Source organism: Bicyclus anynana, chromosome 16, assembly GCF_947172395.1.
Source record: "Bicyclus anynana chromosome 16, ilBicAnyn1.1, whole genome shotgun sequence".
NCBI lineage: Eukaryota > Metazoa > Arthropoda > Insecta > Lepidoptera > Nymphalidae > Bicyclus > Bicyclus anynana.
Window position 1 is genome coordinate 3,411,421 of NC_069098.1, and position 25,275 is coordinate 3,436,695.

Here is a 25,275-nt window from a genome sequence, read left to right on the forward strand (position 1 = left end):
ATACGGGTGATTCTCCACCAATTAGGCAGAGATATTACAGGCTTTCTCCCGAAAAGCAAAAGATCCTTGTTGAGCAGGTGGATGAGATGTTAGGATTAGATGTGATCGAGCCCTGCGAGAGCCCTTGGCAGTCGCCAGTTCTTTTAGTAAATAAAAAAAACGGAGAGCCTCGATTCTGCCTCGATAGTAGGAAATTAAATTCAGTTACCAAACGCGACGCCTACAACCTTCCATATATATCGGAAATTTTAGATAATTTGCGAGATGCACGGTTTTTAAGTAGCTTAGACTTGTCCAAGGCCTTCTGGCAAATTCCTATTGCTGAAGAACACAGAGATAAGACAGCGTTTTACGTGAATTCTCGTGGCACGTTTCGATTTAAAACCACACCATACGGACTAACCAACGCTCCGGCCACGCAACAACGCTTAGTTGACGCTTTATTAGGTGATGTTGACCACCGTATCTTCGTTTATTTAGACGATATAATTATTGTTAGTGAAACTTTTGATGATCACGTCTCTCTTTTAATTCGTGTTTTAGAAAAATTAAAGAAGGCTAACTTAACTATAAATTTGAAGAAGTGCGAATTCTTTCGAAGCCAACTAAAATATTTAGGTTATGTTGTGGATGCTCACGGATTACGAACCGATCCTGATAAAGTGGAGGCCATACTTAATTTCCCAACTCCTACAAATCGTAAGGAGTTGAAACGTTTTTTAGGAACTGCAACATGGTATCGTCGTTTTGTCCCACAGTTTAGTACTATTGCAGGACCGCTTAATAAATTAACTTCTTGTAAAAAGAATGCACCACCCTTCCTATGGACAGACGAGGCTGACGTAGCTTTCAAAAAACTTAAAGAGTGCTTAGTTTCCGCTCCAGTTTTGTCATGTCCCAATTACGATTTACCATTCGATGTGCATACAGATGCAAGTAATTATGGAGTTGGCGCCATGCTTACTCAAACTATTAATGGCCAAGAACACCCGGTTGCATATATGAGTCGAACATTGACGGCAGCAGAAAAGAACTACAGCATTACTGAACGTGAAACTCTTGCAGTACTGACAGCATTAGAACATTGGAGATGTTACGTAGAGAACGGAAAAACATTTAACGTTTACACAGACCACAGTGCGTTAAAATGGTTTCTCTCAATCAACAATCCAACGGGTCGTCTTGCACGTTGGGGTCTACGTCTATCTGCATTTAATTTTGAAATTAAACACCGTCGTGGTGCCGACAATATTATTCCGGACGCCTTGTCTCGGGCTATCCATATCTCAGCAATTACTACTGCCAAATCTGTCACAACTACTACAGACGATTGGTACAAAAATATTTATAATAATTGTATAACTAATTCACAAAATTTTCCAAATTATAAAATTAAAAATGATTCTCTCTTTCGGTTAACTAAAAATAAATGCCACTTAACTGATGAATTTTCGTGGAAAGAAGTAGTTCCATCAGAACTCAGAGAAGCTATTATAAGCGAAAATCATAATGAGCCCACTTCTGGTCATTTAGGTATTTTTAAAACGTACAAACGCATTACGCTTCGTTATTACTGGCCTGGCATGTTTCGTGACGTTTCAAGTTACGTTAGCTCATGCCAAACTTGCTTACAATATAAGGTGCAAAATCATGCCACGCTAGGTGAAATGGGTCGGCCCAAGCAATGTTCCCGTCCCTATCAAATGATATCAATCGACCTTGTCGGTCCTCTCCCGGTTACCCGAAAACAAAATTCTTATATTCTTGTAATTACCTGTTGTTTTTCAAAGTTTTGTCATATCTTCCCTCTTAAAAAAGCAACTTCTGAAATTATAGTTAAAATTTTAGAAGAACAAATATTTTTAGTTCACGGGGTTTGCCAAACTGTCTTCATGGACAATGGCCCTCAATTTATTAGTAGTGTCACTAACAATTTTTTCAAAAAATATAATGTCCCCAACGTATTTTACACACCCAAATATACCCCTCAAATTAACACTGTAGAAAGGTATAATAAAACTATTGTAACATGTCTCTCTACCTTCGTCGATAAGGATCATCGAACCTGGGATACATTTATACCAGCAGTACAATTCGCGATTAACAACTCCATCAACGAAGCTACTGGTTATACACCATCTTTCCTAGTTTTCGGTCGCGAAGTTGTTATTTGTGGCTCACACTATCTCGACAATGACGTTGGAGACGAAATCGTATTTATGCCAAGAGATTTATACGCAGAAAATCGTGGTTGCTTGGGCAGCTTGTTTGATGAGGTGCAAAAGACATTATATCATGCCCATGCAAAAAACATTCGAAGGTATAATTTGCGCAGAAAAGCCCACGAATTCAAGGTAGGAGACATAGTGTACAAGAGAACTTATGTCTTGTCTGACAAAGACAAGTTTTTCAGTAAAAAGTTGGCCCCAAAATATATAAAGTGCCGAGTTCTAGAAAAACGCTCACCACTTGTATATGTCTTAGAAGACATGTTGGGTAACAATCTAGGGACTTGGCATATTAAAGATTTAAAAATAAATCATAATTGATCCTTAATAATTAACAAATTTTTGAATTAAATACTATTATTAAATATAGCACATTTCATTAACTCAGTTATAATTATATTTTTTAGAATACAACACAACTCACATCTACATTAGTTACATTAACTCGCCCCATTATAATCATAACACATTCTTCCAATAAGTCAACTGCTGCCGCAATAAGCAGTGACTTTTTAAATGAAAGATAGCGACTTGTAACGAATGCTTAGTTACAAATCGTTTTAATGAAAGGTGATGTATGAAAGGTTATTATGAAAGGTAATTGTGAAGAATTGATACTAGTATTTAACACGGATTTTATTTTTAAAATAAAACCCTTATAGGGAGCGGCGGGGTAATGTACCGAAATGGTACCACATATTTAAAAATTGCAAGTAAATAACATAGAAGCGAGTAACGTTACAATCCTGCGTGAACGCAGCGATTGCGTCATCCCCTCCTTCCCCGCGCGGGCTCGGCTCGATGCCCGTCGGATTTCGAACGACGAGAGTGTGTCGCTCGCTATTAGAGTGGACGCACGTTCCGAATTATAAAAATTAAAACCCCGAATTATAAAAATTAAAACCTTTAAAGTGAACCCAAATTGTTCCATAGTAAGTGCAGTGCGATTCCCCGCATTAGGGTAAGTTTTGAATGGCACATTAAAATACTTTATGCAACGTAATATCTCAATGTCACCTTCATCACGGCTTCTTTGTTCATTACTTCTTTGTGTGTGTATTTTATTTTTCTCTTACTTTTAGCTTACTTACATTATACTAGAAGAATTGTATCTTTTTTTATCATAATATTAGTGCAATAACCATGAACATTCGGTAAAATTAATTATTAGTCACATATTCTAGAATGTTCATACAACTTTTTCTTTGCTGACCCGCAATTCGAATAAATCTTCAATTTATTCGAATCATTTAGCCTTCAGCTTATTATATACTAATTTTGTTTTAAATATTACTTCGTTCTGGTTGTTACCACCACACCGGCATTTCTTCTATGTGTAAGTACAAACCTGTTTCGCACATCCGCCGGTCAGTGGTCACCAGGACGAATTGATATAGCTACCGCTAATTAGGTACTGTATCGATTCCAGGGTTCGTCGCCTTCGTCGCTTTCGTCGCCTTCGTCGCCTTCGTCGCCTTCGTCGCCTTCGTCGCCTTCGTCGCCTTCGTCGCCTTCGACGCCTCCGTCGTCGTCGTCTTCGTCGTCGTCGCCGTTGCTCTTATTCTTCGATGCACGGATTATACATCAGGATAAACAACGAATCGAATCATCTACGTGTACACGTGTCTACGCATCCGACGTGCCCTGAACCAAATCCCGTCGGGTTCTCCGCGTCCTGGTGCCACCTTACATCTCGGCATCACAACAGGGGAGTACTTCATACAGCAACATCAAAGATTAGCAGATAAAATACGGACTACCACGACCCTACAAATTTCGTGTGCCTACCGCGAGCTAGTATTTTAGATTAAATTATTGAATACAAATTATATTTTTATCTCACCGGATTTTATTTAATAATATCTCCGCCCTGCTCTTACCCGGTCCCGGTGCAAGTGTAATCAACGAACATGCCAAGCTAGTATGTCTATTTGTTTTATAGAATCTACTTATTTATGAAGAACTAGCAACTCAACGATTGCTGTTTAAATATAATCATACATTTACTTGAAAACTATTTTTTTTTTTAACTTTTTGTGCCTAGTTGGTTTTGAAACTAAATTAAAATACACTTAATATATATCCTATCCTACTAATATTATAATAATGTTTGTTTGGATGTTTGTTACTCTTTAACGCTGCTACTACTAAAGCGATTTTATGGAATGGAAATAGATTTTACTCTAAATTAACACATAGGCTACTTTTTATCCCGGTAAAATCTATGGTTCCCGAGGTATTTGTGAAAATTTGTGAGCTGTGATAGCCCAGTGGATATGACCTCTGCTTCCGATTCCGGAGGGTGTGGGTTCGAAATCGGTCCGGGGCATGCACCTCCAACTTTTCAGTTGTGTGCATTTTAAGAAATTAAATATCACGTGTCTCAATCGGTGAAGGAAAACATCGTGAGAAAACCTGCATTCGAGAGAATTATCTCAATTCTCTGCGTGTGTGAAATCTGCCAATCCGCATTGGGCCAGCGTGGTGGACTATTGGCCTAACCCCTCTCATTCTGAGAGGAGACTCGAACTCAGCAGTGAGCCGAATATGGGTTGATGACGACGAAATTCCACGTGGACGAAGTTATAGTATAAATAAAAATATATATATATGAAATTACCTGTAGGTGGAGCCACATACATCAGATCAAATTTATGTTTTTCCAATGTACTTAAAAAAGTATCGGGACGAAATTTGGGAAGAGTCACCAGTTTTAAGCCAACTGACAATTTGTGAATGTTGATAACTGATAACCCATAGCAATGAAACATCGGAAGATAAGCCAGTGTTATATCTTGATTTGTCTCTGAAACGAAACATAAAAGGAAACATTTATATATTTATTTATTAGAAAGCCAACTTTGTATACAAAAAAAAAAACATTTTTTTTTATTCTTTACAAGTTTTTTTTTTATTCTTTACAAGTTAGTCCTTGACTACAATCTCACCTGATGGTAAGTGATGATGCAGTCTAAGATAGAAACGGGCTAACTTGTTAGGAGGAGGATTTATATATTAACATTTATATATTTATTTATTAGAAAGCCAACGTTGTATACAAAAAAACATTTTTTTTATTCTTTACAAGTTTTTTTTTATATTCTTTACAAGTTAGTCCTTGACTATAATCTCATCTGATGCTAAGTAATGAGCGGTAGGGTGGTAACTAGCCACAGCGAAGCCTCCCACCAGACCGGGACCAATTAAGAAAACCTCAATTGGCCCAGCCGGTGATCGTACCCAGAACCTCCGTCTTGTAAGTCCAATGAGACTCGGAGCCCGTCGAAATTTATATGGCTATGGATTTTTACAAGCAAGGTTTTGTCGAATACACGGTTATTCTATTTTTGGAAGATAATTCGGCTTTAGATGTAATCGTCGTCATCAACCCATATTCGGCTCACTGCTGAGCTCGAGTCTCCTCTCAGAATGAGAGGGGTTAGGCCAATAGTCCACCACGCTGGCCCAATGCGGATTGGCAAACTTCACACACGCAGAGAATTAAGAAATTCTCTGGTATGCAGGTTTCCTCACGATGTTTTCCTTCACCGTTAGATGTAATAAAAAGTCAAAATTCATTTATTTCAATTAGGCTTAGTTTACAAGCACTTTTGAAAGGTCAAGGTTATTTCATAATTTAATTTAATGTGATGGTGGTAATAATAGTCGAAAACACTTTAGGGTAGGGGTAGGGTAGGGTAGTGGTAGGGTAGGTTTATGGTATAGGGATAGGGTAGGGGTAGGGTAGTGGTAGGGTAGTTGTAGGGTAGGGTAGGGTAGGGGTAGAGTAGAAGTAGGGTAGGGGTAGGGTAGGGGTAGGGGTAGGAGTATGGTAGTGTAAGGTAGGGATAGGGAAGAAGTGCAAATAAATAAATTAATAAGTCAAAGCGAAGCTTGAGCGAGTCCGCTAGTGTAATTATAATAGAATGATACATGAGGAGACGTTTGACATCGAAAGCCGTTTAGTAAACTATATTCCTTTTCACGAAAGAAGTCCCCCAGACGCGGCGCTAATGTCTTAATGGCGCTCATTTTCATTTGGTAATGTCGGTCTTATTGTCATTTGTGTAAGGCAATATTTAATAATTTTAATTCAGGTTTTAACCACGGGACTTCTTTCATGAAAAGGACTCTACCGTTGTTTACCGAACACACACAGACAAAATATGATAATTTATAAACATCATTTTTATCAAATGTCACTTGACATTATTACCTGTGTATCAGTCAATATTTAGCAGTTAATATTTCTATATTTAAAAACATACTTATTTAGATCTTATCCAAACACTCACCAGTTGTATCATTGAACTTTTTGCACCTTTCCGCATTTTGTTGTTGGCAGTTAGCAACAATATTTTTATTCGTCAACTCAACAGCCTTAGGAAGTCCTGTTGTACCACTTGAATACAGCAGAAGAGAGACATCATCAGCTGATCTTTTAACTCCTTTTAAAATATCTTTATCTATATGAGGGTCATTTACAAGTTCCTTGAAAGAAACCGTATCATCAGGTCGATCTTTATCGAAATCTACTATTATAACTGGTATGTTTAACTTGCTTAAACTTATGGCTTCTTTTACTACATTTACATTTTCTGGACTAGTCACTATTAGTTTTGTCTCGGAGGATGCAATTTGTTTTTGGGCTTCATCTGGAAATTATGAATCTTTGCATTAGTGTCTACATTTTTTTTTATTAAAATTATTCTATCACTCATCAATCAAAACAATCAAGATCAATAAATATATTTTCACTACTCTTGCTCAAAAACACTGTCATATTACCACTCCACAGCGGGGCTAAACAAGCATTTTAGCCTCTAGGGGCTAAAATAATTTTGTTTTTTTAATTCTTGTCTGTTACGAGTACTAGCCAAGTACTAGCCTACTATAAAACGGAGGAGGTTTTATTCGGAAATAGAATCATCATAGGTAAGTCCTGATTGTTTTGAAAAATAAATAAAAAACTTTAAATTGGAATGAAATGCAGTGTTCTTGTCTGTGGAATGCGTTCATTTTTTTATTTAATTTTTATTGAGTTGCAAATATTGCGATATTTGAAGACATGAATTGTAGACTTTGTACATTTAATTTTCAATTAAAATAAATCATACTAAACTATTTTATTTTCTCGCAATCTTAGTGAAAAGCAGAGTGTAACACGTGGGGCTAAACCAATTATAAACTCGGTTTCTATTTAGGCGGCCCTCGTCTTCGTCTCGGGCCCTAAAAATACCTCGTAAATAATGGGTCTTTTTAGCCCCTTGTATAACAATCTACTATTTCATACACAAGATATTTATACATATTATCTAAAGCATCATGTCAAGCCTGCTGCAAGTATTATTTTTCTCTTTTTCTTGTTCTTAAAGTTGATTGTTTTTACCTTTGACACCTATATATGTATCTAAGGTTTTTACCATGTATTATTTTTTCGTTGGTATTATTGGTATATGTCATTGTTGTTATAAACGCCTCGTTAGTTCAGTGGTTATCCTCTGTGGCTCGGATCACGAGGTTCTGGGTTCGAGAAAAACCTGCTAGTATTCGTCACAAAATCAAACATTATTACCCTAAACCCGCCAACCGGCGTTGTAGCAACATTTATGTGGCTTTAATATAAAATATCCCTACTCATAATATAAGGACGAACAGGCTGATAATGATTATGACGATGGCAATGATGATGATGATGATTGTTGTTACATAAATAGATACTTACAAACAGTGTAAAGTGGGTTTATGGTGGAAGCTACTCCTCCAGCTGCAAGTATACCCAATGTAACAGTGGCATATTCTGGTGAATTGGATAACATAATAGTAACAACATCACCATCCTGTATTTTGAACTTTTTCCTCAAACTAGCACCAAACGTCTGGGATTGTTTATATAACTCTAAATACGTATACTTTCTATCGGTTACGCCACAGATCTGTAAAAAAATCAAATAAACTTAACGGCAAAATCTATGAATATAAATATATCATGAATCAAAATCCTCCACCCCGTCTGTCCGTTCCCGATAAACTCGAACCTATTGGACGGATATTGATGAGATTTTTACCAATAGATAGAGTAATTAATAAGAAAGATTCAAGTATATTATTTGTTACGTGTAAAATGATTGAAATTTGACTATAATAGTAAGAATTGTTTGAAAAAGCTTTGTATGAAATACGTTCTTTGAGGTAAGAAAGGTTCCACATTTAGCAGGGGCATTTGCTAGTAATACAAGTTAAAAATAAAAATATATGGAAATCTATGAAGCTGATTTTCGGGCAGATAACGATTTTTAACTGTCTGATCCACTGATCATTAGTATAAAAATCCTCACTACAAAAATCTTCTGAAAAGACTCCGGTCAAGCCAATATTGTGATAACAAGTTGTCTCTATTTTTTCCTACAAACAAAACGGAAGAAGTCTATTTTTTCCTAGAAACAAAACAGAAGTTACTTCCTATGGGAATACTTCCTTCCTATATCTATTAGTCTTTTAGAATGATGATTACTTCAACCTTTTTTCCACAGTCTAAGAGCTAGAAATTTGCTTTCTATGCTTTACATAAAACTTTGGCGTCTTGATAAGCTCCAGTCCTGAACGATTTGCATTGTTATGTTGATAATTAAATTATTTTATGTAAGTTTTTATAACTCATTATCATGTATTATCAGTTTTTATAACTCTTTTAATATATAATATATAATAATTATATGACATACTTTTCATAAATATATAGGGAGTGGAAGACATTATCATTTAGGAAATGGCGTTCTCAATTACATTGTACGCAAGGTCTGCTGGTATCTAATATTATAAATATACAAATTAACCCGGTAAACATTGTTAATTAGCGGTTTGGAAGTAAGAGAGTAAAAACACTTTACGCGCACAAAAAACGTACCGAGGGGTATAAATGAAAAATCGATTGTTAAGGAGTAAACTCCAATAAGTTATGAAATGACATTCGTTACGTTTTTTGTGTGCAACCTATTCTGCGCACCTTTCACCGTGCGCTGTGCCGCCAACAACTTGCACATCGCACCCATGTGCACGCTGTAGGCGGGTGCGCACGCCGCGGCCTGCTGCACCTCGGTTGCGCACCTTTCACTTATAAGGCGCGAGTATTGAGACGTGCTTCGAGCTAACTTTTTGTTTTTTTTAACATACACACTTTTTTTTGTTGGTAAACAGTGCACATCGAGTAGGGCTTTAGTAATACTTATGTTAAAGAAGACTAAATGTATAGAATTGTAAAATAACTAATAGACTTTATAATATACTTCACATTATATATTTTACTCTTACAATGATATAATCATTAAACAAACAAGCCCAATAACATATAGTATATAGGTATAGTCGCCTATACAGCATACCCTATGTACGTCTCAATACACTCACAGCTAAATTAGAAAGTTGCGCACCAAAAACGTGCCACTTTTTCGTTAGTTCAGTTGGTTTTACCCCTCGGATTTTTCTCATACCGGGCGCCTTATATATAAAAAATCGATTCATATGGAGTAAACTCCAATAAACTCCAAAAAAACTATGTAGTGTAACGATGTGTACAGTGTAATAATTACCCAACTCTTACTTAATATTTTATAAGGCTATGATAGTTTCTTGTCTAAATAAAATAATGCATAGGTTAATACCCTCCTGGTCTATTCAGTATTTCGATCTTTAATAACAAACTATTAAAATAAACATCAAAACAATTGACTAAATGTCATTTACCTACTGTGTAATATATCCACCAGTAAGCAACGGATGATATTTTTACCTAGAATCTCAATTTCGTACGTGTCAACTAGCATACGTCAAAGATAGATTAGCCTGCTGAGCTGTGATTGGTAGACGGACCTATCTATTTATATTGCCTTTATAACAACTAACAATAACAATAAAAATTAATTGAAAAAGGTGCCATAACAAAACCGCTGACCGTCTGTCTGTCTGTCTAATGAGATACACCATTAACCGTGATAGATATGGACACTTCATCAGATCAGAATCTGCGGGCCCATATTACCTACATGGCATCGCGGCCAGCAACATGAAGTTTAGTTTTTCATATATCCCGCGGGAACCATGAATTTCCCCGGACAAAAATAGCCTATTATGTTGCTCCATGACCTCCTCTATCTTTCAGTAAAGTCCCATCTAAATTGGTCCAGATTAGCCCGGACAGACAGACAGACAACAATTTTAAATAACATCGATTTTGTTTTAGTATTGTGTAAATAATCAGAGTTTTTAAACTAAAGACAGACAGTTTAATTTTATTTATACGAACTTATTCATTAGTTGCTAACTATGGGCCTTATTAGAAGGCTCAAACTCACTCATCGGGTGATGGAGATATATATTTGTCGTTTATCTACGTGATCAAATCTGAAATGAGGAGATTCGCAGACGAACCAAAGTCACTAACATATCTGAGTCGCGAAACTGAAGTTGCTATGGGCATACCACATAGTTCAAAGAGCCGATGGACGTTGGGGTCCCAAGGTGAATTGCAACACCGCACCGGAAATAGCAGTGTCGGTCGACCCCCTACTGGCGGCTCGAGACCCATGCAAGAAGCCTATGTCCAGTTGTGGACACCATCGGCTGTTAATGATTGATGTATAATGTATTGATGATAATGATCTATTACTTTTTATTCTGACTCACCACTGCAGTTTTATCGGACCATTTGCCCAAATCCCGCCACACATATTCAGCGATAGTTGTCTCAGGAATCACTACGTCGTCAAAAGGCGATTTCACAGTCCTTTCAGCAGTCCAGATACTCGTATGCTTATATTTTACAATAAACATTCTCTTCTCCGTCACTCTGTTTAACACTCGCGCTAACAACATGACTCCACTGTAGTTCAGACACTAATAAAATAATTATAAGTTACAGATACTGCTAACCTTTTAATAATTAGCTACACGAAATATTATACCACTAATTAAAAATGAGAACAATGAAGACATAAGACAATCTTCGCTAGGTTTAAACTATTTAATGTCAATTAAATAATTATTAAGTAATTACTTTTTCCAATAATAATAAACCAACAATTACTGCAGTAATTTATGAAACACGTCCTTTCGAATAACAATTTCGAATTTAAGTGGGTAAGCGAGATACGAAATGATTATGTTTTAATTTGTGTAGGTACTTATATAGAATACGTTTTTAGTGATTCTCTTTCTGATAGCGACCAGATAGTTATCGAGTAGGTTCACTGGCAGTTTATGTTAGTACTTATTATATACTTTATTATATAATAAGTACTAAATTAGGTTACGTAGCAATATGTAGGTATGGTAGTAGAATATTGATATAATTTTATACAATACGTGACCAGTATGCGCCGCTATTGATATTTATGATCCAAATTCCGAAGAGTCAGTCCATAACAAGCCTACACTATAGTAGTGATCTAACATGAACACTAAGCGAGATACGAAAGAGGTAATTATGTATTACTTTGTATAAGTATATAGAATACGTTTTCCTGATTCTCTTTCTGATAGCGTCCAGATAGTTATCGAGTAGACACACTGTCAGCTCAGGAGCTATTCGATGTCATACCACCTTCGCCTTTTTACCATCGCACCGCAAGACATCGGGTGGGTTTTCATCTCTATGTTGTAGATGTCCCTAGGACCCGTACAAAACGCTTTGCGTCTTCTTTTCTCTTACGCACGGCTAAGGTTTGGAATACCCTTCCCAAGTCTGTTTCCTGAATCTTATAACCTGGGTATCTTCAAAACAAGAGTAAATAGGCACCTTCAAGGCAAGCGTGTCCCATCTTAGACTATATCTACACTTACCATCAGGTTAGATCATGGTCAAACGCGAGCCAATTTGCATTAAAAAAAAAAGAAGTCCTGTTAATAAATGTTTTTATTAAAGTATTCCTCATTATCAACCTATATTCGGCTCACTGCTGACCGACCAGTTTAGTCCACCACGCTGGCCCAATGCAGATTGACAAACTTCACACACACAGAAAATTAAGAAAATTCTCAGGTATGCAGGTTTTCTCACGATGTTTTTCCTTCACCGTTTGAGTCACGTGATATTGAATTTCTTAAAATGCACACAACTGTAAAGTTGAATCCCGGACCGGATTCGAAATCACATCCTCCGGAAACGGAGGCAGAGGTCATATCCACTGCGCTATCACGGCTCCTTATCATTAAAGTATTACCGGACTTAAAATTAGGTAATTTATATAATTTTATAGACCACGTGACCAGTATGCACGGCACATCCATAACTCTTTGACATTTATCATCCGAAGAGTCAGTTCATAACGATTCGAGTTCGATAGTACAGATCGAAAATAAACATTAAATAGGTAAAAAAATATTGAGAAAGTCACTGTAAGTGTATTATAGGGTAACTATATAATATGATAAGATAACATTTTGTAAGTGGATATTATATCATTGCTTTTTGATAGTTACGTTATCAGCTAATGACCCTGACTCTGAATTTTTATCTACTAATAATATACAATATTATACACCTACTTATTATTGAACATGACTATCAATTGTCAGTAAAACAACATTTATTAGGTACATGATCTTCGTATAGACCAGTGATTCCCAAAGTGGTCTATATCGACCCCCAGCGGTCTATGACAACCTGCAAGGGGTCTACGTCAGCGAAAAAAAATTTGGAGGTCCATGAAATGAAAATGGGGGTCCACGATAGTGGATCTTAACACATATACTGATAGTACCTATTTACTTACATCTATCTTATATCTTTATTATTAAAGCATCAAGTTCATCCTTCTCACTAAAAATATTGAGTTAATGCTTATGTTATTTTATTTATAGTTTATTTTATGTATATTTAATGTTACGTATATTTTACATAACAGATACAAAATTTGATTTTGAGTAGTTTTAATTTAAATTCAATTAATAAATGAACTTAATTTAAAAAAAATTATAAATTAACATGTGTTTTTATTTTAAGTTTTTAACATTAAAACTTCACTACAGTTAGAAATTTACAGGAAATCAATATCAGCTAAGTAGGGGGTCTACCCAACACGGAAAAACATATGATTTTAAACTTATTTCGTGGTTGTTCATTATGAATGTTATTTAAACGGGTACATACCACGATAAAACGACGAGATTTTTATTGTCGATATTTCGACCCAGTTGCATGGATCGTGGTCACGACGGGACTGAAGTTGCGAGATGAGAAGTGAAGTCAGCTGTTAGGGGCAGAATCGATCTACCCTCTTTCTTGTTCTTTTTCTTTTTTCAACAACCTCGCGTTTTTGGCTGTTTAGGCAAACCACACTCACGACATCGCTCTTGTTATTATGCGTATCGCGGCGCCCTCTTGGTTTGCACAATTCTACTACCGGGTTCCACTCGCTGGCTAGTTTGAAACCATCTTCCCGATTGAAATTTTTGTATTTTCGAATTTCAATGGCTTCTCGAACTACTCGGGGTATATAGTGGCGGTCCGTGGAAATCAACCATCCTAACAGCTGACTTCACTTCTCATCTCGCAACTTCAGTCCCGTCGTGACCACGATCCATGCAACTGGGTCGAAATATCGACAATAAAAATCTCGTCGTTTTATCGTGGTATGTACCGTTTAAATAACATTCATAACGGAAAAACATGGCAAGGGGTCAACGTCACAAAAAAGTTTGGGGAACTCTGGTATAGACTACAAGTCCTTGGAAATAATTAACCTGTGAAATGAACCAACGTGAATAACGCTTAGAAGGCTGTTACTATATCATAAAATAACTCTGAACACCATGCCGTCATTTCTGAGCGGTACTTTTCTTATATATATTCAACATCATCGTCATCATTAACAACCCATATTCGGCTCACTATTGAGCACGAGTCGCCTCTCAGAATAAGAGGGATTAGGCTAATAGTCCACCCCACTAGCCCAATGCGTATTAGCAGGTTTCCACACGATGTCTTTCCTTTACCGTTTAAGGCAAGTGATATTAATGCACATAACTGAAAAGTCGGAGGTGCATGCCCCGGACCGGATACGAACCTACGCCCTTCGAATCAAAGGCAGAGGTCATTGTGCTATCACGGCTTTTTGATAACATGGTAATGTACCTAATGATAAAATTTTATAATGCCTTGTCATTTTTGAAAAAGTTGTAAGTTAAAGTGAAAGCACGCCGTTGAGGGCGAAACAATGTATCTTCATTACAATTGTAGTCATCTCGGCTTCATGTAAGTAAATCTATAGTATTAACATTAAGACAGCCAATGTATTATCACCTAAGTTGCCGAATGCTACATAAATAAACAAATGTTTCGATTATTTGATTGATTGATGGATTGATCGTATGATCAATCATTAAGATTGAACATTTGTTAATGAAATTGACATACACTGCAATTTTAACACAATCTGTAAAATTTTATGACCGCGGAGTATCAGCACCATAACATTGCATTGACTCTGTAATTTAATTCAGCAGTATTAATTATATTTTTTTTAGTTTAATCAACTATTTCATTAATCATAATTAATTAAAATTACAATAATAATTATAATTAATTAGGCAATTGAATCTTATTAACAATCACACCGTCTAATCAAAACACTGCAATGCAAGCAATGTTTCTTATAGGAAGTACAGATTACTTTAGTATTCTAGTCGAGTACGAACAATTTTTGGATTTACCGCCCAAAAATCGTTCGTACTCGACTAAAATACTAAGTCCGAAGTAGGCCTTAAAGATGAACTTTCTAGTACAAGCATCATACCCAAATTCTTGAATTACTCCTACGAACGCAGTGTAAATTCAAAGAGGAATGGCCACCGGCCCATACAACGCCTGCCCAGGGAACCTAGGTATACCCCCGTGTAAAAGTACATGGATGGATAATATGATGTAATAAGTAAATATCTAGTTAAATAATAGACTTCGTAAAAGAATGTTTCTTAGAGACAAATAATTTTTTTTATTACTTTTGCAAATTGTTCGCCGGTGTAACCAAAATGGCGAAGTAACTGTGTAAATTATTTTTTTCTGTTACCAAGAAGCTGTGAACTGTGTAAATTATTTTTTTCTGTTAACAAACAAGAAAACGAAATAACAAATCAATCATAAGGCTGTATGGTCAACGACTTGTCCCCGTTGTGGACAAATTAAAGATGAATTAAAAATGTCGAAAAACGTTGTAGCTAACTGTTTTTGATAAAGTAATGTATTAAAGTAGAATGAACAAGATTTTTTTAGATATAAGTAAACTACCAGGTTGTTAGGGTAGGCCTGGGCCGGGGATGACCATTGCCCTTTGGTTGAATCAAGAATAGATTGCGCGGTAGTCAGGTAATATCAGTGTTATTGAATAAAACCCATTAATTTTATTTTTTCAGACATTTATTGAGCCCTTCTTTTAGAAAGTTATATATAGTCCTATAGATTATATACAAAAATATTCTTAATAAGTCATAACAGCATATAAAGTCTTTTATAAACAAAACATATATAAAAATAATTAATTTGATTTTTATAATAATATAGCACCCATTTTATAATTTTCATTAATCATTAGATTCGATTGTTAGGGATTAAACTTTACCTTATTTTTATTTTTTACTGTTTCTTTATTCGATTTCGCTGATTGTAAACGTCTGTACTTATTTATATACATAAAAGATACATTATAGTCTTACTTACTAAAATGATTACATTTAATTTTGTAGTCGCTTGTATATTTTTCTGCAATTATCAATTCTTGGGCTCACAACAATGTTTAATAGTTACTCAAATTATTATTCCAACAGATATTAACCCCGGGTCTCTATTGCACCATTGTCCATAAAGCCCAAAGAGTAAATTAAAGTATAGGGTAATAAAGCCTTATTGCATTAATTCCCCAAAGTCAAATATTCTTTTTAATTATTTGTGGTGCGTATTACACTAATACGATTACAGCTATGAAACATAGATACTATAGAGACAGTTTTTATAATCGCATTAGATCGTAGATCATATACTTTGACAGAAAAGTAACGTCTAGCAAGGCAGGTCCTATACAATAATTGGTCTGAGCATATAGGTATACTTTATCGTTTTCTAGATAACAACAAACTTAACAATACTTGTCTTTCAGATCTTTTCTCAAGACCTTCCCCGCGGAAGACCTTGGTATACTATCTATTATCAAAAGGTCGTCTATCCGTTTGTAAGACGCCACTTTATCGGCGACGAAATCACAGAGGTCTTTGGCACTAGCACTTTTTCCAGGTTTAAGAGACACGAAGGCTTTTGGTGATTCCCCTTTTGTATTGTGAGGCACTCCTATAACTGCTGCATCGCTGACCGCTGGGTGATCTCGGAGTACAGCTTCTAATTCCGCTGGAGGGACTTGGAAACCTTTTACCTGTAATAAAATTGTAATATTAATTGTTTAAATTAAAATCAAATGATCACAATATTCTTATAAGACCACAAACTCATCCCAATCCATTTTATCCCAAGACATTGGATCAGACAGGTCAAAGGGATCGAACAAACCCCTTAATAATATCGATAAAATAATGTGTTTTTGGAATATATTTTAAATCCATGAGTATTTAGATATGAAATGACTTTTTGCCTGGACAGTTTTACTTTTGGCAAAGCATAATCAATAAGTTAATTAACTATTATTTTGTGATGGCTGTTGATTCAGCTAATCAAATTTTTGTCGAGTTTTAGATAGAAATTTAACAGGGGGTCCACCGGAACCAGTTAAATTAGAAAGTCGTCTATGAGAAAAAAAAGTCTGGGAACCTCTGCCCTAGATGAATGGTTATCAGTTTTTAACATAATGGTTACCTTAATCAACTCTTTTAATCTATCGCAAACTTTGAGTATTCCATTTTCATCTGCCGTGGCCAAGTCGCCTGTTCTGAAAAAGCCATCTTCAGTGAACGCGTCCGCATTGGCTTCAGGATCGTTCCTATAGCCTTTCATAACTTGGGGCCCTTTGACTAATAGCTCACCCATCTGAAAATATTTATTTTACTTAAATTTAAATATTTCAACAAAACATCAACCTTACCGAATATTTCACAGCGGCTAGTTGCCACGACTGGTGACAGAAGGGCTGGCTCATTTTTTGCACAAAGGATCAACCTGGCTGTCCAGCGCGGAAATGCAGCCAATATTCTTGCCACCATTCCACGTGGGCATGATTTGTATAGTTATTAGGATAAGACAGCTTAAGTTCCTTATTATATTATTTCTTAATAAAAAAAGATAAGAAAAAAAACTATACATATATGGAACATACAAAATGTATAATATATATGGAACATGAAAAAAGTCTAAAAAATCAATTCTACTTAATTGTCTAAAAAATATGTTAGGAAAAATGTCCGATGCCTCAACCACCAAAACTCATGTAGTACGAATAGAAGCATCAAACACTTAGGTCAGTATTGTGCTGAATGAACCAAGCAAATAAAGCTCTATTACAGCGCTGATTTTCAGCTGTTCAGGGTAACAGGTAATCTAGGTGACACCACACATATAAATCTATCTATGTAACAAGCCCCTGTAGCCAAGTGACACTTCGATTCTCTTTCTACGATCGCAAACGTTTCGAAAACTAGAAAAATGTTTAAGAATGACATATATTGATCACGTGACCTGTCGATAGCAAATGTCATTCCCATACATTTTTCTAGTTTTCGAAGCGTTTGCGATCGCAGAAAGACAATCGACGTCCCACTTGGCTACGCAAGCTGACACGATAGGTTACTTACTATAGAGAGAGAAACGAATTCAAAACTCGCATAACAAGTCAAATTATAAAAACATCATCCCAGAATAGCGCTACATACCACATATAAATTACTAGCTCACGCCACGCAGTTTCACCAGCGTGGTTCCCGTTCCCGTATGAATACAGGGATATTGTATAGCCTATAGCCTTCCTCGATAAATGGGCTATCTAACACTGAAAGAATTTTTCAAATCGGACCAGTAGTTCCTAAGATTAGCGCGTTCAATCAAACAAACAAACAAACTCTTCAGTTTTATAATATTAGTATAGGTAAGTTACATACCTGATTAGGGCCTAAATTTTTAAGTTCCATATCAACAATCCTCAGCTCAGTGTTGGGTACGGCATTACCAATGACGTCGTAATCTTTAATATCCTTGTGACCCAAAGCTACGCATGGTGAGGTCTCCGTTAGACCGTATCCTTGGTTGTAACGAATGTTGCGCTAAAAAGAAGTTATAAAAAAACATCAATAATTATTATACAGGGTGGTCGGGGAGTTGACGTTCAAAGCTAAAATTTGGATGCCTTGTAACGAGGAGTATCCGAATTATCCTCATGTATATTCTATTTGTACATGTATATTATATTTCTATTTTTATTTGGAAATTGATAGAATTTTTTTTTTATGATTTTTCCGCAATTTTGACCTAACGCTGGCTTATAATTTTTTTCTCATTGTACTGAGCACTTTTCGTTGGTTTTGTAGATAATATAATTAAGAACCATACTCTGGATCATAAAATATCATCAGGATTATAAAAAAAATAAATAGCGGACGCCCGCAAAATCAACCGCCCTTGGACCTCTTTAATCTGGCCTTGTTGTAAAATCCTCCTTGCCAAATTTAATTTTTGTAGGTAATGGTTTTCAAACTTTTGTGGTGAGTGATCCTTCGCTTACAATACCAGCCAAAGCTCCACGATTTTATCTACTTAGTTCCCGTTGCCGTAAGGATACGGGGATAAAATATAGCCTATAGCACCCAGGCATAGTGCAGCTTCCCAAAAGTATAAATTTAAATTAGATTAGATGCTAAAATCAATTACAGAAGATAACATAATCTCACATTTCATGACTAGACCACCGATTTGGATGGGATTTGCTATAGAGATAAATTGACCCTTGGAGCAGAACATTTTTAGCAGTCCTTGAGCGAACGATTTGCAATTTTAAATCGATATTCGATCGGTTGATATGGAAACGTTATAAAACAGTATTTTTATATTCTGCTTCTATCTGTGCCTGTTTGGTTTCATAGAATACCAAAAAAAAATTATAAATAAATTAAATATATTTGAAAGAGTTGCCGCATACCTGAACTTTATCCAAAAACCTCTCGACATCAGTGGCAGCCATTCCCGCCGCGCCGTTGATAACGCTATTTACGTGTCGGTAAATTTTGGGCGACGCTAGCGGATGGTTTGTCATGAGAAGTACTGAAAATATACAAAACATAAACGTAATATCGCCACAAACGACACCAATTTGAATCTCTTCCAAGTTATTCCACTTCCATCTTGGACTGCATCGTTAAAAACATAAGGAAACTACGATGAAAAACGTTGTAGTGACTTGTTATTGAATCGTACCTACACAGAAATATATAGAACCGGCTTTTAGAACTAAATAATTACAACAAAGCAATAGCTTCACAAGTTACGGGTTTCGATTTATGCCACCTGTATTATTGTCGGTAATTGTAGCAAAGGTTTTTTGCTTAGTTGAAACGAAATATATTGTCAAATTTAAGCCACATGGGACATTGTGTTGAAAATTATCTTGTCTTATATTTATGTAAAAGGTTGCGCCTAAATACCAGGGAGACAAGCTCTGCAGAGGCACTCATCAAGGTGTGTGGTCCCTTTCTTAAATTTTTATTTTATAAGTTTTCGTTTAATTTTAATCTAGTCTTACGTTTTTTTTTAATTTATATTGTTTGTTATTTGTTCGCTGTTGAGTAGACATTCCGCTAAACAAAACATTATTATTAAAACACTAGCGGACGCCCGCGACTTCGTCCGCGTGAAACTCGATGTAAACTTTTCTTTGCTATAAACCTCACGGAGCCCGAGATCTTTCGAACGAAATCGGTTCGTGCGTTCTGGAGTTATAGCGTCAGGAAGGAAAACCCGACTTACTTTTATATAGTAGAAGATAAAATGTTAAGTACCCAATGGTGGTGCAACGAACAGCCAGTTAACCTTATAATTCTCGATCGTGTGTAGAAAGACCTCAGGCTGAAACCTCGCCAATGTCACCAACTTGATGCCCTGACTCATCTTGTGAAACATTAACGCCGTGGCGGCATAGATGTGGAAAAAAGGAAGCACCGCCAGGACCACGTCTTGATGTGTCTCTGTAAAGTGAGAAACACAAAATATATTAACGGCCATATTTAAACTTACTTACTTAAAAAAAATATATATAATATAATCATTAATAATAATCAATTTCCAAATAAAGTGGGACAAATTACTACTACTTAATGTTCTGTTTACTTTGAAGTAAATTGATGCTTTAATTTTAATCGATGTTTATAAATATGGCCGTGGTTTTAGTTTGAGAGTTTCAGAGAACTCCAGACGATAAGATAATCCTAATATATACTTTTTATAGTCGTACTAAAAAGGTCACATTTTTAGTAGCGTAAATCAGAGGTTAAAAATCTTAGAACAGAATTATGCAAATGCTGCCTAATTATTATTGTAACTATTTATTATTTAGTTTACGCTTAAGACTTTAATTATTACAAATATAATTAAAAACAAATATAGTTCATTACCTGTAGTGTCCTCGTGACATCTTATTATTGGGTTATTAAACTGTTCACAGTTACCCACAATGTTCCTATGTGTTAATTCTACTCCTTTCGGCAGTCCTGTAGTCCCGCTTGAATATGGTAAAAAGCAAATGTCCTTGTAATCTCTTCTAACTTCTTTCAAACACGTTAAATCTACATGAACGTCCTCACTTAATTCATTAAAAGCGATAGTTCCTTCTGGGATCGGTTCTCCGTTAGTTTTGACGACTATTATAGGTATATTGACTTTTGCTATCTTTATAGCTTCTTTGACAACGTTAGTGAGTTCAGGTAGCGTCACTATGGCCTTGGCTTCAGACATAAGTAGCTGTCTTTGGACCTCCTCTGTAACGAGATATTAATTTGCATTCATATAATCAGCTTAAACATAATAGGTATGACAAAGCTGATTTACCGGAACTGTATAAATAAATTTATAATTATTTATGAAAACTGTTTATTTTTTTCTATATTATCATGTTTATTTTATATTTCTTTGGTGTTTGTTCTGTTAAGTTTCACATAGAATTTTTGTGCCTGACTTAAGATGAATATTTAGCATTTATTTTTTTAAGAAGGATTCGAATGAGCAAAGGTCTTTTTTGTATGAAAAATTAAAAATCTCATAAATCGCAAATAGATTGCCTTAATACTCATGACCAAAGTACAACTAAATTTAATTGGCCAGCTTTAATTTAATTACCTACTCGCAATTGTTGTGATATTGTTTTGTCACTTACATGATAATAGTAATTAATAACTTACGTGGCTTATAAACTGGATTGACTGTACTTATGACTCCACCAGCTTCTAGAATACCCATCGCAACTAGAGGAAAGTCGGGCACATTTGGTAACATAATCATCACTGTATCACCATCTCGTATTTTCAACTTTTTTCGAAGATTCGCAGCAAACGTATGAGATAATTTAAACGCTAGCTCATATGTGTATCCTCTCCCAGTTTCTGCGCAAACCTGGAATGATAGTGTATTCCTATGTTTTACAACATTCACAGAACTGTTTGCAAGGGACACTTCTAGCTCCAAAATTCTTTATTATCGAAATAAGTAACACGTGCAATTAAATTGAATTTACGTTACATTTTAAAGATAAATATATCTATAAATATATCTAAATATATATATAAATCTGTTAAGAATATCTTCTAACGGGAAACAATAACAATGTTGTTGTTTAGTATGCTAATTTAAAAATGCTTTAAAATGAATGTTTGGGAATAATATCATTTACGACTTAGTCATTCATTTAACTTACATATTTTATAACTACCTATGTTAAAAGTATTCTTATTTGATTATTTAATTAAGCAGATTTTGCATTACGTTACGCAAACATATCTGAAGATTGTTAGCTTAACAAATTTTCGAGACGACTTCTTTCACAGAATTTTTTCGATTACTATAGACTTAAGAAATTTAAAATATCATCAACATCATCATAATTTGTTAATTTTTTGTACTTTACAAAACTCATGAAATTCAAAACTTACCGCCATGGTTCTTTGGGGCCATTTATCCAAATTATGCCATACATAATGGTACAATGTGTACTTTGGTATCTCTACGGTTTTGTATGGAGATTTGATAACTCCTTCTTGCGTCCAAACACTTTGGTTCCGTATACTAACACTACACACGGAACCATTCTGCAACACCCTCAACGATTTGTTCGATGTTCTCAGAATCTTCGAAAACATTGTCTTGGCTGTAATAGAAAACAATGTGAACATATCAAATATTGTATTTAGTATCGGTACATCAATATTCTTCAGTAGTATTTACTTAGATAAAACTTATCTTGTAAAACGAGCCTGCAATAGCTAGACATGCCTCAACCACGGTCCAATCTGCACTATATTAAACTTTTTTTTTATTTTTAGAGGTCATAAAATTATATAATATGTATGTCTGGCTATTGCAAGCCCTTAGTCCATTGCGATAAGAGATTGTTTTGCAAATACTTATCCTAAGAAATCTTTTCGCAAACTATAATCGCTTCTTTAGTTCTTTTATCTTTGTACTATCGAATGATAAAGCGGTAAATGCTACTTCAAAGCCTACCTGTCGAGTAAAATTATCTTCCTTTATTGTTTTATTGTTTGACCTTCTAGTGGACGCACGTGACTCCGTTCAAAAAAATATATTTTTCACAAATACCGTAAATACTGTTTTTTTAGGAATTAAACTATATTCTGTTCTAAGCTCCAATTTAATTCTATACCAAAATTTATCAGACTTAATAATGTATTTTTAAATAAACCTACATTTAAGCCACCATTCGCATGAACATTTTTTTAATGGGCATTAAAAAGCGTTCAAATATAATATGAAGTTAAATGTAGGTCTATTTCCAACGCCCAAAATTGAAAATGCAATGCAGCTCGAAAAAAGCGTCGCGTTTTTTAAACGCTGACGTGTGAACATAGACTTGGGAATGCATTTGTTGTATTTGAATGTTTTATAAGCTGGTTATAAAAGCGCTCGTGCGAATGGGGTCTAAATGAGAAAATGTCAACTAACAGCTGTATTAGAAATTGTTGAATTTCTCCATTTTCCATGTCTCCACAATTCCACATAAGGCGAATCGACGCAAACAGAAAGGCAATAAGAAAAATAGAATGCATCCTACCTTATTTTATTTAAATCATTTATTATTCGTATTATTCTATAAAATAGATTAAATAAAAAAATATAAATTATCTCTTGATTTACGAATAGATATAATATTAGGTACGTAGGTATAGGTACGCATATTATTTATTTAATGTCTTTGTTATTTTAAAACTCACAGTTATTTTAAGTACCTACTGAATTAATGAGATGAAAAAATAATCTTCAATATAATTTGTTAATGTTACGTGAGGCGCTTACAAAAACTGTTTTGATGAATTTTGTATGCATAAAAATAGGATCATATAAATTGATTTTTATTTATGCGAAAATAAATTTCTATGGGGTGAATTGGAGTAGAAATTTTGTATGAAAGTCCTTAACTTCTTTTATTATGTAGGTATAGCTTGAAAGTTAAACAAATAAGATTCAAGAATTTTGATAGTTTATCTCTAAGAGGTAGGTAGTTATTGATAGTTACAGTCGAATATCTGGCGACCGAAGTCGCGGGCGTCCGCTAGTTATTAAAAAAACCGGACAGGTGCGTGTTGGGATACGCGTAGTGTAAGGTTCCGTTGAATAAATTAGCTTTTTTTTAACCCTTATATGTCCACCCATGTCTTTCAGGAGGCGACAGGATACTAATTGACTAAGAAAAGCACTTAAAATGTTAATATTTTACGTGTTTGTAAAATACTACGAGATAAACGAGTGGAAAAATATCACCTCCACGTATACCACCATGTAGGGAAGATACCCAAAATAAAAATATTATTCAAGATTTGATTTTGCTACTTTTTATATGTAATTATAGCTTTCTAGTAGTAATAATCTCTGCGCTAAGCCGAGGACAGACGGACGGACGGACAGACAGACGGGCATGGCGAAACTATAAGGGTTCCTTGTGGACTACAGAACCCTAAAAAGACAAAATATTATAACAATGTAAAAAACAACTCTTATAAAGTTTCATAATAATATGGTATAAATAGACAAAGCAGATAAAGCAAGAACCGTTTACTAACAATGCATACTGATTAGCGTTTTACCGGCGAGGCACAAAAACAATACCACGTTATACACACATTTAACACAAAGACAATGTTATTAAGTATACTGACCTTATTAAAATGCAGTTTGTATTAAAAGGAAGATTTAATCACTTCATTTTATATTATAAACTTAAACGATTAACGCTCAGTTAAAGTAAACAATGCTTATGCTATGTCCTCGGGAAACTGTAAACATTTAACATAGCCACGATGACGACACAGACTGGTGTCTGGTATATGGTATTGGATTGGAGCTGGAAGTGACGAGTGTTGTCAGCATTTCGTAGAATATCCACATTCATATAGTTTATTTTTTCTAAGCAAGACATGACTATGATATCATCTGATAGAAGACTTAGACTGACAACTATTCGCTTTTTTAAAGAAACAAATTCGTTCACGCCTATAAAAACTACTAGCGAATACTCTCGACTTCGTCCGCGTCAAACAAAAACTCTACTCAATAAACAAAAACTCTATTCAATAAAAAATAAAAACCAAACTCTCTCTCTTTGCTTGCATTCATTTGTATTCTTGTTTTCTTTCTACTGTTTGTAATCATTTATTTTGAATTCAATGAACTTTTTTTCTTCTTCTCTAAAATAACTCTTTTAATATAATGGTCTCTTTGTTTTATTTTTTAGTTTGCCTTATAAGAAAGAACCTACTCTTCGCCCGCAAACAAAAGGCCAAAAAGGTTCTAACTGGTTTTAGTGAAAGGCATTTGCGTGTTCCCAATACGTATACGTAATTC

At 35.1% G+C, this 25,275-nt stretch overlaps 2 protein-coding genes across 2 annotated transcripts in view; both read right to left on the reverse strand.

Moving 5' to 3' along the window:
- LOC112050465 (uncharacterized) overlaps window positions 1-11,365 on the reverse strand; it is a 29,335-nt gene extending 17,970 nt beyond the window's left edge. Inside the window, exons 1-4 of the mRNA XM_052886314.1 lie at window positions 10,911-11,365; window positions 7,954-8,164; window positions 6,524-6,883; window positions 4,849-5,034 (exon numbers count right to left, since the gene is read on the reverse strand). Coding sequence (XP_052742274.1) covers window positions 4,849-5,034; window positions 6,524-6,883; window positions 7,954-8,164; window positions 10,911-11,099 — 946 coding nt within the window. The 5' untranslated portion in view covers window positions 11,100-11,365. The remainder of the gene's footprint in view (window positions 1-4,848; window positions 5,035-6,523; window positions 6,884-7,953; window positions 8,165-10,910) is intronic.
- A 4,255-nt stretch (window positions 11,366-15,620) lies between these two features.
- Window positions 15,621-24,757, reverse strand: LOC112050457 (uncharacterized). The gene is made up of 9 exons (XM_024088726.2): window positions 24,591-24,757; window positions 22,350-22,564; window positions 21,603-21,813; window positions 20,820-21,182; window positions 20,208-20,393; window positions 19,352-19,473; window positions 18,318-18,479; window positions 17,083-17,253; window positions 15,621-16,645 (listed from the first exon to the last, which is right to left on the reverse strand). The coding sequence occupies exons 2-9, from the start codon at window positions 22,554-22,556 to the stop codon at window positions 16,355-16,357; spliced, it is 1,713 nt and encodes a 570-aa protein (XP_023944494.2). The 5' UTR covers window positions 22,557-22,564; window positions 24,591-24,757; the 3' UTR covers window positions 15,621-16,354.
- Window positions 24,758-25,275: the final 518 nt, after the last annotated feature.